This window comes from Panthera tigris, chromosome B1 (assembly GCF_018350195.1).
Source record: "Panthera tigris isolate Pti1 chromosome B1, P.tigris_Pti1_mat1.1, whole genome shotgun sequence".
NCBI classification, from domain to species: Eukaryota; Metazoa; Chordata; class Mammalia; order Carnivora; family Felidae; genus Panthera; species Panthera tigris.
In genome coordinates, this window is record NC_056663.1 from 203936332 (window position 1) to 203950943 (window position 14612).

General features: G+C 61.0%; 1 protein-coding gene across 3 annotated transcripts in view; it reads left to right on the forward strand.

The window, feature by feature from the left end:
* The first annotated feature begins 209 nt into the window (after nt 1-209).
* CPLX1 (complexin 1) overlaps nt 210-14612 on the forward strand; it is a 33254-nt gene continuing 18851 nt past the window's right edge. Inside the window, exons 1-2 of one of the 3 annotated variants that reach the window (XM_042985209.1) lie at nt 210-295; nt 2391-2497. In XM_042985209.1, coding sequence (XP_042841143.1) covers nt 2467-2497 — 31 coding nt within the window. In that variant the 5' untranslated portion in view covers nt 210-295; nt 2391-2466. Of the gene's footprint in view, nt 296-925; nt 1003-1878; nt 2127-2390; nt 2498-14612 lie in introns of those variants that run through there. The other 2 variants (XM_042985208.1, XM_042985210.1) reach the window with 2 other exon arrangements.

The window sequence follows — 14612 nt, forward strand, 5'->3', positions numbered from 1 at the left end:
GAGGGGGCGGCCGGTGGGGGCGGGGCCGCGAGGGCAGTCGGGGCGGAGCGGCCGTCGTCTGCAGTGACCTTCACGCTTCCGCGCCCCGCAAGGGGCCGCCCGCCCTGCGCCACCGGCGCCAGCCACGCTCTTTCCGCGTGTCCTCCCTCCCTCCCTCGCCCTCCCCTCCCCCGCCGCCGCGCCGGCCGTACGAGGGGCGGGGGTCTCTCGCCTCTGTCCCCCTAGATTGAAACTCGGAGACGCGGTTACGCTGAAAAACAGGGCCCGGCCGCTCTGCGATTCTGTCTCCGCCAGGGTGGGTGTCCAGAGTCTGGGGGCTCCCTTTCCTGCCCGGGGCTGCGAGGGGGCCCAAGAGCGGCGGAGTCGGGGTCACGGGCAGCACTCAGGGTCACTCGTCCGGGGCGGGATCGCTGTTGCTGCCCGCGACGGAACCCCTGCCCCTGCGCGCCCCGGCGGTGTGGAATGGGGAGGGGAGCCGCGCGACCCCAACCCCCAAGGCCTCTCCAGCCCCGCCTGAAAAGAAAGCTTTTGCCACTGGGGGTTCCGCAGGCGCTCACGAGGTACCCCGCACGGGCGGGGGCGTGGGATGCGCGACCCTGTCTGTGAAGAGGGCGACCCCCGCCCGGGTCCACACCGAGGAGGTCGGATGGTGGTCGGGGGTGGGGGGCAGTGTCTGGGACTCTAAGCCGCCGTGCGGGCCGGGGTCGCGGGCGGTGGCTCGGAGATGCCCCCCGAAAGCGGCGCGAGGGCAGGGCTTGCGAGGGGAGAGGGGGGCGCGTCTCCCCGCCCCCGCCCCCGCCCCCCGCGGGCGCCCGCCCAGCCGCTGCGGCCCCGCCCTCGTCGTCACGCTCGGACGCGGGCGGGGGGCGGGGAGCGCCTCCACGTGACGCGCCCTCCTCGCCGTGCCCTTCAGCCGCCGCCGCAGTTCCCGGGGCGCCACATGGAGCCGGCCCGCCGCTGACCGCCCGCCCGCCCGCTCGCCCGCAGCCCGGCCCCGGGAAGGTAACCGACGCGCCCGCGCGCAGCCCGCCCCAGGCCGCCCGCTCCCCGCCCGCTGCTCCCGGCCCCGGGCGGGCGCTGTCCGCCGGCGCGGTGCTGAAGCGGGCCCCGCCGTCCCGCCGCGCGCCCTCCCTTTCTGGCTCCTTCTCCGAGTCCCCGGCCTCCCGAGTCGCCCCTTCCCCTCCCTGGTGCCCTGGCTCTTTCTTTCCCGGCGCGCTCCCGCCTGAGGGCCGCTCAGCGGAGCCGGGCAACTCGCCCGCCCGCAAAGCCAAGGGGTGCGGCGGCAGCGGGAGCCCCGGCCCGCGCGGGGCGGCACTGGGAGCCCTGGGAGAGGCTCCAGCAGCATCCCGAGTGCCCCTGCGGCTGGACCCTGAGCTCCCCATCCCCCTCAGGAACCAGGGGAGAAGTTTGGAAGAGAATCTGCTTTGCGGCAAGGGCGCCCCTGCGCGCCAGCGCTCTGCGGGGAGGCGGGGGCACTCCCACCCAGCCAGCCCTCCCCAGGCCGCACAAACGCGGGTCTCCGTGTGCAGAGGAAAACACCGTAAAACACTGGGTCTCCAGAGGCCTGGGCTTCCCCGCCAGGAAGAGACCCCGCAGGTGGGGAGGGAGGGGGATCGCAGCTGCGGATTTTACAGGGGGCACCCCCCCACCGGAGTTCCGCTGAGCTGGACCCTGGAGCCACCCCCCCCCACGCTAATGCAGGTGGAGGGGTGGTCTGCGCTCCCCACCCCGTCCCCCATTTGCGTTTGTTCCCTGAAGGTTGGATCCCCTGCAGTTTCTCCCTTCCGCTCCCACCCTCACTGTAGTGGTGGGCACTGGAGTGTCCCCTGGATGGAGCCTGGTCTCCTGAGACTCCTCTGTCAGAAGCCAAGGGGGCCTCTCACAGGGGCATCCACTCAGGCCCCACCCACCCTAACCACTGGGGTGCCTGTTCCTTCCACAGACCCCAACCCCCGTGTGGCCCAGGGCCCAGAAAGGAGGCAGAAGAGCCAGTCACCTTCAAACACCCCTTGGGCCCTGCCCCCACCGGGCCTGGCTCCTCTGGGCTGTGCTCCCCCAAGTCGTGAGCGCCCTGCTCCGTCCCTGCAATGGCCACCAAAAACTAATTTCAGAAACCCAGGGGCCAGGTGAGACCACTTTGCAGGTCCCGCTGGGGTCCTGGGATCTACCTGCCTTGGTCAGGGCATGTGGTAGGAACCCTCCTCCCCAGAGACCCCCCCCCCCCAGGTGTCCCTGTCAGTGTTGGGGTCCCGCCATAAGGTGTGGGGGGATTGTCAAATGATGCTCTGTCAGACCCCACACCCACGCTCACACGACGTCAGGTGGGGATAAGGAAAAAGCTCTTCCCCAGGCCTGATCAGGGTGACCTGTGACCACTTCCTCTCCTGCAGGCAGAGAACTCCTGGCCACACTTGCATGTGAGTTCCAATCCTCGGGAGGAGCCGCTGAGGAACCAAAGCCATCGTCATGGAGTTCGTGATGAAACAAGCCCTGGGAGGTAGGAAGCAGGGGAGTGGGGGCAGGGTCCGCCCAGCTGGTCGCCGGCTGGAAGCCGCTGTGGCATGCAGACATGCGGGGGCATATGGTCACCCTCAGACTTCACACATTCCTTCACTGCACATCCCCCAAAACACACCTGCCCACTCCCTCCCTTGGGAAAGAGCCAGGGACCAAGGCGGGGGGAGGAAATACGCTGGTGTGCTGTGGTCAGGGCAAAGCCCACCAGACAGGGCTGAGAATGGGGTCAAGGGTTAAACAGCAGCACCCTCCCCGGGCCTTGGGGGGAAGGCCCAGCCCAGTGTGGATTTCACGGGCACCAACAGCCAGTCCTGACTGTCAGGGTCTGGTGGCCCCCACAGGGGTTTTGTTCTTGGTGGGCAAAGCCATGGGACGCTGCAGGGTGACTGCAGCAGGTGGGGGGGATCCCGAGCTGGATGTGCACCCTGTGGGTCTCACCCAGGGTGGGGGCAGCAGCATGTGCAGGGAGCCTGGGCTGCTGAGCTCAGGGACAAGAGAAGAGGCCAGGATCGCTGGTAGGGCCCTGGCCCTGTTCCCCGGAGGCAGTGCAGCTGTGTGTGTGTGTGTGTGTGTGTGTGTGTGTGTGTGTGTGTGTTGGGGGAGGGGACTACCCTTCTAACACTGCTGACTCTTACCTGAAGGGAATCCTGTTACTACTGGGTTCAAAAGACCATCTTTGTGGCCAGACACCCTGGCCTAGCAGGTGGGCGGGGCAGTGAAGTCCACACTGGCACAGGTGCTTCCTGGTAGAGCAGTCTGGTTCAGCGGGGCCTGAGGGGCCCAGCCACTAGGCCCCAGCTGTCCTGGTGCAGCACCAGCTCCCCAGAGCTCTCTGGGATGGGAGCCCGTGCCCAGCACCTGCCTGTGCCATTTCCGGATGTCTTCCTTTGGTGGCCTCTGTGGGCCACACCCTGACCCGGTGCCACTCACAGCCTGGCGTTGAGTCAGGTGACGCATCTGCAGCGGTGGGAGGAATCAGGACCGTGTTTTTGGAGTAGGGGAGCCAGTGGGGCTATTGTGGCAGCGCTGAGGTGCAGGACGGCACAGTGCCATGAAGGCCAGGACAGGGGCCCATGGGGGGGCTGCCTGTCTGCTCACCGCAAGTTAAGTAACTAGACATTCGGGCCTGGCCCGGGGCCACATTTTTTTAAGATTTTGTGGTCAAGGAGAGGCTGCAGGTTGAGTCTAATTATAATGATTACGTCACCGGGACATGATTCAGGGACAAGCCAGCACCCTGGCACCAGGAGCAATCCATGTTCCACCCAGCCAGTCCCAGACTGCTACAGATAATTAATTAGGTGGCTAATTCAGGCCCTGAGGTGGGTTTGTAAGAACACTGGAATATCTGATCTGGCTGTCTACATGGCTGAAATTAGCTGTGTAATTGCCAGCCTGGATTCCCTTTGTTCCATGTCAGCCCAGAGTTTTTCCTGCAGCGGCGACGGGGCAGGCTTCTCAGGGCCAAGCGGGTGCTTGGCAGTGGCGGGGGCGGGGGGCAGGGAGGGAGGCAGCAGAGGTGCCTCGGGGCACCCTCTTGGTGGCCACGGACAGGGTGTCCCAGCCCAGTGCTGGCTCCGGTGTTCACCTTCCCTGCGGTACTGAGGTTGAGCGCCGCCTGATGTTCAGGGCGAGACCTTGTGTTCTGTTTCTGCGCTTTCTCTCCCCCGGGCAGGCATCATTTTGGTCTCTCGGGACGAGCACATGCAGACAGAGGGACAGAGACAGACGCCAGAAGTGTTCCAAGAGAGACAGACTCAGTGGGATACACCCAGGAAACCATTCAGAAAGAGGCAGACCCCAGAAATGGAGCAGGCTGGAGGGAGATGAAGGCAAGAGAGAGACGGAGGGGCACAGGCTGGAGTTCAGGCACAGCAGCCTCTTGGGGGGATGGAGAATTGGAACAGAACAGCCAAGGGGAAAAGACAGGGCACACTGAGATGAACACTGAGGAGCCCAGGGAACCGGGACAAGGGACAGGAGTGCGGGGGGCGTGGTGGAGAGAGACGCAGGGACAGAGACGTGTCAGAAGCCAACTAAGGAATCGAGTCAGGGCTAGAAGCGCAGAGGCCACATCACCTGCACGTGCAGAGAGAGCCCTAGCAGGGGAGGAAGGAGATGAGGGTCTGGAGGGAGCCCTGTGGTGGCAGGCCACACTCAGCCGCACTGGCTGGAAGACTCCACAAAGCCCAGTTAAGTTGTGGTCACCTGAGGCTGTCTGCAGCTCCCTGGGCTGCTGCGTCTTCCTGACCAGGCATCTCATGGAGTCTTTGCCGGGGACAGAGGCTTCGAGGTGACCGCCTGGGAGGAAGGACAACCACAGGACTCCGGAATCTAGTGTCAGACAGACAGAGCAGCAGGGAGTTGACGGCAAGTGCACGGCTGTTTCTGTAGGGCCTTGTCCACGCTGGGGCTCAGGGTCTGATGAACTGAGTGGCAGTCCAGAGTTCGGGGGCTGCTGGTCCCAAAGGACCTCGGATACCGTTTGGACGGTGGTGAAAGCCCAGGTGACCCCGGCCTTTCCTGTAAGCCCCTGTTGACGTCTGATGCTGCCCGGTCCCTGCGGCCCAGCCCCTGTTGACGCCGAACCCAGCCAGTGGGCTTCTGGTTCTGCTACTACAGTTGCTATGTGACCCTTGCTGGGGGCGTTCTCCTCCACTGACTGCCTGGGGCCCACGGGGCCACCTGGGAGCAGGGCACAGACCCCTGGGCACAGACCACCTGCCACAGGAAGGAAGAGAAGGGGGAGGAAGGTGGCTAGGAGTTGCCAGGGGCTGCCCTGGGCAGTGAGGGGGAGGGGGCCCGGCGGGTGGGAGTGGGGCTGTCCTTAGAACCACCGTGGGTGAGCACAAGTGTCCTGTCCTGTCGCGTCCCAGCAAAGCCATCAGCACTGACCAATGACCTCACAGATACCTGGTGCCCAGCTCCTTCTCTGCGGGCAGGGAGACAGGTATGGACCACGGAGGAGGGGACAGTGGCTCCCAGGGCTCCTTCCCCTGAGACGGCAGGATCTGCCCAGACACTCCAGTCCCTGGGCCCCTGGATGGACACGGGAGGGTTTTGCATGGTGGCTGTCTCTCTCTTGAGATGCAGCCTGAGAGGGTGGGGCCCGTGGGGCATCTGCTCTTAGGGCCCGAGTTCTTTGTGGGGTGACGAGTGGGCGCTTTAGGTTACTTCAAACTCAGACGTGGTCCCCCTGGACACTGTTCTGCTGGGGTCCACGCTGAGGCAGAGGGCTGTAGGCGCCATGGGCCTGCAGGGCTGGCTGAGGAGAAGTCCCTTGGGGCCAAATTGGTGAAGAAAGTGTCCAGCTGTTGGCAAATTTGTTCTCACTAAGAAAATATCCTGGAGGCTTTTATGTTCTTGGGCTGCCCCAAGATCCATCAAGACACCCCCCAGATTTAATGCAAAGTCTGGGGCAGCATCTCAAGTGGTGGACTGGAGATGGTGGCAAAGTGGCCTGGAACTGGGGCCAGGTGCTTGGGCCACACGTACTCGGACCTGGGGCTCAGGACCCTCAAGGGCATCATTTGCAAAAACGGTTTTCTCCCAGGGCCAGGAAGTGGCAAATGGCCCCGCAGCTACATTTACATGGTGGATGAGAGCGTGGGCAGCTGTCAGTGTAGTGTGGTTGGTTGTAGACCCTCATCAGGCTAAATCAGGTACAGCATGACTATTTTGGCCCTGACAACTGGTTTTCAACGCTGGCTATCCTGTTGATCTGCCTTAGTGTGGCATATTTTGTGTCCAGAGCGTGCTCAGGTCCTTGGGGGTGGTGCGGGGACAGGGGAGGGCTTCACGGAGGAGAGGACATCTGAGGTGGGATTTAAGGATGTGCAGATGAGATGGGGACACAGCACGTGCAAAGGCCCAGGGGCTGTAGGGGTTAGAACAGGTGTGGAAGACAGCAGGAGATTGGAAGGAGAATGTTACAGGACAACAGCGACCGAGCCCCAAGGGGCGGGGTCTTCTCACCAAGCACAGCTCTGCCCTGAGCTCTCCAGTGGCCCACGGCTGCAGGGGCCTGGGGCCTGGGGCCTGGGGCCATCCTGTGGGGGGAGAGCCCGGCCTGGGCTTGGCTGAGAGGCTGTCCAGTCTTGGTGAGTAGGAGGGCAGAGGGCCTGTGGTCTGGTGTATTGAGGAGGGTGAGGGCGAGGGAATGAACACATGTCCGAGCGCATGTCTCTCCGTCCGGCAAGACTGCGTGCGTATGGGAGGAGGATGAACCTCGGTCACGCAGCCCTCCGTGGACAGAACAGCCTCTCACAGACACATACCCCAGGGAGAACCTCGAGGGCCTCCGCACCCCGTGGGTGGTGGGCTCTTTGCTCCCTGTTGGGGCACCCTCTTGGGGGTCTCGTGGGGATCAGTTCCCGGATCCGTCGAGGCTGCCAGGGTCAGACGCTAGAGAAAACAGGGCAGCGCCCACCTGCCTCATCGATGGCACAAGACGGGGTGGGGCTGCGGTGGGGTGAGTCTCCCTCTGGGAGCTGGGAGCCCCTCCCTCAGTGCTGGTGCCTTCCCCCGCCTCCAGGGGCGCGTTGGGGGGTCTCCTCCCTTGTTTGGCCCCTGCTTCTGTCAACCGGCCCGAGCTCCCATCTTCCACTGCTAGCTCCTTGACTCCCAGCTGAGGCCTGTGTGTGCCTGCAGCTGCTTCGGGGACACGGCGTCAGGGGGCCTGAGGTCTTTGCAGGTCAGAAATAGCTCTTTCCCAGACTCTCCTTCACCTGGCCTCCTAGGACCTCGGGTCAGAGCTGCAGAGACAGCCCTGAGGTCCCAGGTGGTCCTGTCCGGACCCCCAGCACCCCCAAGGGGCCCTACACTGAGGGAGAGGCCAGGCATCCCCATCCTGTCCCAAACCCAGGTCCTGAGGGTAGGGCTTGTCCCATCGGCTCGCCCACCGGTCTGTCTGGTTTGGAGTTAACCCTGTCTATCGGGGGCCTCTCCTGGGCCTGGGACTGCGCTGCTGGAAGGCTACGGGGGGGAGGCCAGGGCCTCCGGGAGGGTGGCAGAGCCACAGGCCCAGCGGGGCTGCAGGGGAGGAGCAGGCCGGGAGGGAAGTGCTACCTCGTGGGGAAGACGCTTTTGACTCACAGTAGAGAAGCAGGAGGGGCTGGCGACGACTTTGTTTCCCTCACCCAGAGAGGTGACAGGCGGTGGCTCAGCTGCTCCGTGGTGCCATCTGGGCCCGGCTTTGGCTCCCCCTGTGCCGCTGTCAGCGGTGAGCTGCCCTGGGCTTTCATGCTTAGCCTGCTTCTCAGGGCGCCAAGTGGCTGCCGGTGCTCCCGGGTCACGGCGACGACGACGGAGCAGGAAGCAGCGGGGGGCCCGGGGAGCAAGCCCGGGTTCTGCTTGGCAGGTGTGTTAATGGGATCTGGCAGAGGGTTTCCATCTGTGCGGCACGGGCAAGAAGGGTCTGCGAAGGTGAGGCCGAGCCGGGCGCATCCCCTCCGAACAAGGCGGACGGCGCTGGGCGGGCAGCTCACGGTACCTGGCCCACATCCCCTTGGGAAGTCTTGATTTTCAGATGTAAGGCCCCCAGAGCATCGGCCCTCCAAGGGCGCGGGCGCCTCCTCCTTCCCTGGCTCCCGCCTGAGAGCCGGGGTCTCCGCAAGCAGCCAGCAAGGGCTCAAAGATAAAACGGCAGCATCATTCACAACGGGCCCCCCAGCTGCCCTGTTGAATCAAGCACCAGCTTACCTCCCTGCACTCGGGAGAGACACCACTTACCCCACATGTGTCAGAGGCTGTCCAGAGGCTGGAAGGCACATCAGAGAAACGGCCTTTTCTCCCTAAAACAATGAAGGACAGTCTTTCCCTCAGGAGAATATGGTTCTGGTTGATTGAGCTACAGCTCAGTTATAAAGCTTTTGCCCCGGTGTGGGAATAAAATGGATATAAATGCACTTCAACTGGTAAAGTCATTTATTTTTTGCCTGTTGGTTGGCGAGAAATTCTGGTTGGCATTAAAGCATTTGTTTTAATAGCTCCCGTGTGACAGGGCTCATGGTGATCTTGCACTAACACCAGGGACTGCTCGGCTGGCTCCGGAACACTGCACATTTAATGCTGGGGCGTCAAACCAGCAGAAGGAGCATCAAGTCCAGGCAGACCCTAACGCCACCCGATTTCAGAGACTCTGGCGTGGTACACCCAAGCCCGGGTCGTAATGGATCAGGTGGGGCGGGGGGGGGGGGGACAGGGCCATCCTGAGACTCCTGCTCTTGGCTAGCGGAGCACCCCTGCACCATCTAGGGGGTGGTGGGGCCACTGGCTGGGGTCCGCACACTCCTTGCTCCTGGCCTGTGTGTGCTTAGGCGTCGTACAAATCTCTCTTTTCTGGGGTTGCTCTCACTTTTCTCACCCCCTGGACGGGGCGGGGGGGGGGGACATGGTTCTTCCCACCCTTGCAGAAATCAGTCAGGACCTCTGGCTTCCTTTTCTTAGGGACAGCCTGACAGGGTTGAGGGAGGGTCCCCGTTCTACTCTTTAGGTCCCCTTTGGTCCCATGGGCCTGACTGTGAACTGTGACCTCCAGACTAAGGAGGTGGGCTGAGGTCAGGTGGCCACTTGGGGCCCAGCAGAGGGCTTGGGGTGCCGGGTTCTGAGTGCTGGGTGCCATGTACTGTGTCAGGTGCTAAGTGCTATGTGCCGAGTTCTGAGGGTGCTAGGTGTTGTGTGCTCGGTGCTGAGAGTACTGAGTGCTGGGTCTGGGTGCTGAGGGTGCCGTATGGTGGGTGCCGTGTGCTCAGTGCTGAGAGTACTGAGTGCTGGGTCTGGGTGCAGAGGGTGCCGTATGGTGGGTGCTGGGTGCTCGGTGCCGAGTGCTGGATCTGGGTGCTGAGGGTGCCGTATGGTGGGTGCTGGGTGCTCGGTGCCGAGTCCCTTGCAGACTGGGACTCAGGGGGTTGAGACTCGGTCCGTCAGCCATGGGAGGGGCTCTGACAGAGCCTGCAAGCAGGGCAGTGCTCACACCTGTGCCTTCTGGCCCCCCGCTGGCAGCTCCTAAGATTTCCTCAGGACACGGTGGCCTCGTCCAGGCAGAAATGACGGACCCCGTGCTGAGCCTTGTTTCCTGGGCTGGGTGGTGGGCTTCTCGAGGGCGGGGTGCTGCCCGCCGCATGCACCCCAAGCCGTGCTGGCCCCAGGCCTCTGCCTCCGCAGCTTGGCCCCCAGTGGTTTAAGAGCAAGGACCACAGGCCCAGGGAAACCCCGGGAGAGGTGGGGGAAAGGGGGAGGGGTGGGGGGAGGGAGGTGCAGGGGTGAGTATAGGAGGAGGGGTGGGCCTGGGGAAGCCTTAGCAGAGCTGCTGGTCTCAGGGCCACGGGACCATCCTGCACTTAGCTTCCCTTCAGAAGGAAGGTTCCAGAAGCGTGGACTACCACTCCAGGCTTTGTACCTGGTCCATGGCCGTGAGAGAGAACAAGTTGCCCAGACCCAGGCTGGAGTCAGCCTCCCCCCGCAGGACCCGCCCTTCCCAGGCTGGGAGCCTCGGGGGAGGTCCCTGAGACTCAAGGCCAGGAGGACAGGGGGCCTGGGGAGGCCTCCCATCCCTGGTCCTCGTCCCCTTCAGCAGACGAGGGGTCAAGGGCGGCGACCCCAGGGCCGTGGCCACAGCATCCTGCCTCATTGTCAGCACTGGCGAAGGGGCAGCCATGTGAGTGGCAGAGTGGCTGAATGGAGGGGAAGATACGTGGAGATTACAACCAGCCTCGAGCCGCGGCCCTGCCATCTGTCCCGGCGCTTGGCTCTGTTTGGGCTCACTAATTGGCGTTTTCATCTCGCTTCTGTCTCTGTTTGTCCTCTCCAGAAAGCCAAGGCCGGCCTGGCGCCGGCTCCACGGGCCCTGGGGCCCCTCCCCAGGGGGCGGGAGCATCTGATGGTCCCTGAGGGGAGGGGAGGGGAGGGGAGGGGAGGGGAGGGGAGGGGGACTTTGTAAACAGCGGGAGCAAAATCCTCAGACCGCTAATAAAGGTTTGCAAAACCTTTGACGAAAGGAGCTGACAGGCAGAGGAGAGGTGTTTTGGGCACAAGAAGAGGGGCGTCTCAGAAAATCAGGGAAGTGCGTTCAGTCCAGCAGCACCGGTGGCTTGGCTGGGGCAGGGCTCCGGCCTGCTGGGGAGTCTCTAGGTCACCCTCCACCCAGCACCTCACAGCGCCTGAGGCGAGGCCACCCAGCCCAGGGCAGCCTGGTGAGACAGGGCCCCCGGGCCTTGTGCCTGGCCTCCCACCAAGGGCTTGGAGGGGTGGGGACCCCGTGCCCGCAAGGACAGTGCAGAAGCCAACTTTCTTTCGCCCAGTTCATCCTTGCTTGTTATTCTGACCTTGACCAGGGGCTGAGGTGGGAGCTGGCTTTAGTTCTCCTTTGTTCCTTCACCGGGATGGCCCCTCCCCTCAGGGGGCTCTGCAGGGCTGCGTGCCCCACGGGGCGGGGCAGTGGGGGCAGGCAGCCCATGACCAGGACTTGGCTGTGGCAGGAACGTCCCTCTTTTCGTGTGCATTGTTACAGCTGACATGACTGATGTGGCCTGTCATCTTAACTTTCTCCTTTTTAAAAGGGTTTCCTGCTGTTTTACTTATTTTAATATATGGACTTACGTTTCTTTTTAAAAGCCTTCTGCAGGTTTTGGAACCTACATGCCCTTTTAAAACATTATTTCGGCTCTAATTGTCACCGTCAGGAACCACGGTGTGTATTCCGAGCCCTTGGCAGTGCTGTCCGGGAGTCCTGTGGCTCAGCCTCCGTCCATACCCGCCTCCCGTCCGATTTGGACCTGGGCAATTGGCATTGCCGAATGTCCTCTTAACATATAAGAAATATTTTGATCTTTGCATTCAACTTAAAATTCTTTTCATTGTTTTCATTTTTTGGGGGGGGGAGGGGCAGAGAGAGGGGGAGAGACAGAATCCCAAGCAGGCTCCAGGCTCGGAGCTGTCAGCACTGAGTCCAACTCAGGGCTCGAGCTCATGAACAGTGAGATCATGACCTGAGCTGAAGTCGGACGCTTAACCGACTGAGCCACCCAGGCGCCCCGATGTTTATTTATTTTTGAGAGAGAGAAAGAGAGAGAGAGAGAGAGAGAGAGAGAGTGCAAGCAGGGGAGGGGCAGAGAGGGAGACACAGAATCCGAAGCAGGCTCCAGGCTCCGAGCCCCGTCGGGCTGTCAGCACAGAGCCCGATGCGGGGCTCGGACTCACAAACCGTGAGATCATGACCTGAGCCACCCAGGCGCCCCACGTTCAACTTTATAAAAGATATGTGTACATATTTCTCTAACAGGAAACTGGATGCTTATGGTAGGAATTGAAATAACACAGAAAAATATAAAGAAGTGATATGGAAAATCGAGATACAATGTTACTTTAAAATTCTGTTAGAATGTCTCATTACTTAATTTAAAAATATTTTTTCAAGGAGGGATGCCTTCAGTTCTATTTCTAATTTTAAAAGACTCTGCAAAGTGCTCTACGCGGTGGGTTTCTTAGAACTAGTCCAGGAGGGTCAGCGGGTTAGCACCAAAGGCTGAGAGGAGAGAGCCTCTCAGGGTGACTGTGGTTTAAAATAGGTTTCAGCAGTAAACACTGTAGCTATCGTTTCCTTACAACAGGCTTCGAAGCTGGACGTTTCAGGGAAGTCTGGTTCCTTCGTAGACGGATTTAGACAGAAACCCGCCCTTGGGGTGATGGGCTCAGAATCAGAACAGACTTCACTCCAGGTTCAAGGAGCTGTTTGTCAACATTTGCCAGACCTCCCCCCACCATCCTGGCAGGGGTGTGGGGGAAGATGTGATTCTGATCCACACTGAATAAGAGTTTTTCCTTGAGTCCCCCGCCCCCACCGCCCACGGGGGTCCTTGTGTGTTTCTCGGTCCTGTGCTCATTCTGACCAGCTCAGACGTTCCGGGATGGGGGGCACTGAGCTCTTGCCAGACCCCCGCCCCACGCTCCTTACGTGGCGGTATCAGCCACTGGGGCTGGTGTCACGATGACGATGTAAGTAGTGCCCCCCGACCAGCCAAGCAGGGCAGTACGAACAGTTCTTTCTTGTAATAAAGCCCTTGGCTTGCCCTGCAGCCAACATGTGTCTCGTTTTCCTCTTGCCCAAGTTTCTGTGGACTGTCTCTCATGCTTCCCACGTCGGCCAGCAGCCCTTTACCGCGACCCTTCCGTGCGGTCAAAGGTTCCAGATGGAGGGTTGGCTGTTCCTCTCCTCTGGTGCAGCTGCCCCAGGACTCTGGTACGTCCCGCTCCTGTCAGCACTGGTTCTTGCCCAGGCTGTCACTCAGCATGGGCTGGAGTCCCCTGTCTTCTCTTACGGCTGGGTCCTCGGGAACGTTCTGTGGCAGGGTGTGTAGGGAGGAAGTCTCTGTGTTGTGCCTTCACACATGACTGGCAGTTGGTCTTTAAATTGTTTCTTTAGTTTTTTGAGAGAGTGCACGTATGTGTGCATGCATGAGCAGGGGAGGAGCAGCGAGAGAGAGGGAGAGAGAGAATCGTGGGCAGGCTCCATGCCCCGTGCGGAGTCCAACTCGGGGCTCGACCCCGTGACCCTGGGATCATGGCCGAAATCAAGAGTCAGACGCGGTTCGTGGGTTCGAGCACCGGGTCGGGCTCCCTGCTGTCAGTGCAGAGCCTGCTTCAGGTCCTGTCTCCCTCTCTCTCTGCCCCTCCCCTGCTTGCTCTCTCTCTCTCTCAAAAATAATAAAGTTTAAAAAAATTGTGAGGTTATTTTTTTGTTGTCTTCCAGATTCTAAAGTTGCTGTTGAATCATCAGATGCTATTCTTATTTCCAGGGCTCTTTACATGACCTGCTTTTTATCTCCTCTCTCTCTAGAGGCTTTACTAGCATTCTGAAGTTTCAGGATTTTGTTGATTGTTTATTTATTCCTTTTGAGAGAGAGAAAGAGAGAGCTCGGGAGGGGAGAGGGAGACAGGATCCCAAGCAGGCTCCAAGCTGTCGGCACAGAGCCTGATTCACGGCCTCGCACACTGTGAGATCAGGACCTGAGCCAAGACCGAGAGGCGGAGGCTCACCCGACGTTGCGCCCCCCAGACGCCCTTGAACTGCATTTTTAATTTCTGCATTTATATTTAGCTTCCAAGAGCTCTCTTGTGTGTTCTAAACTACCCCCCCCCCTTTTTAAAGAGTTTCCCTATTGGGGCGCCTGGGAGGCTCGGTCGGTTGAGCATTCGACACTTGGTTTCAGCTCAGGTCATGACCTCACAGTCCGTGGGTTTGAGGCCCGTATTGGGTTCTGCGCTGACAGTACAGAGCCTGCTCGGGATTTTCTGTCTCTCCCTCTCCCTGCCCCTACTCTTCTCCCTCTCTCTCTCTCTCAAGATAAATAAATAGACTTAAACAAACAAAAAAAATATATATATACATATATATATATATTACAAATAAAAATGAGAGTCGCCCCGCCCTCTGTACTGTCCGTGTTCTCTGGGCCCCTCTTGCCTGTGATTTGGGAGCTGTCTTCACGGCGGAGGCATTCCTGGGCTGCGCATTCAGAGTGAGGTAAGAGAGCCTGATGGGGAACTTTGCTGGGTGGGACTTTGGGCTTGCCTGTGGCATAAACACGCGGTGAACTATCTTTAGGTCTTGTTTGGGGCTGTGGTCCCACTTCTGGGAAAACGGACCCTGCGTGGCTGGATGGCAGGGTCTGCAAACAGGGCAGGGGGCGGGGGCTCGGGGAGGGGTCTTCCGTGCCCACCTGACCCCCGTCTGCAGCTGGACCGTCGCCTCTGCCCCCAGTGCCCGAGTCTGCGGGGCTCTGGTTCGATTTCCCCAGGGAGATGACCGGGTGGGGCAGAACCTGTGCAAGGAACACGGTGCCCCTCGTGCGGCCCTCAGCCCGCCCAGCCCGCGCCCCCACGTCCCCGAGGCCGGCCCCTCCACTCCTGCTGCCGAATCCGTGTCCTGGCGGGGCCTCCTCCGCTCAGTTCTGCCCCGCGACTGCCTTCCGTCTTCCCCAGACCTGACGTCTCCACTGCCTGTTCTCTCCTCGCCCGTTCTGGGCCGCCTCGTGTGGTGATACTCTTAAGTTTCTTTACTCCCGTCTGGAAAGGCCGTCGACAGGCACGTGTGTCCG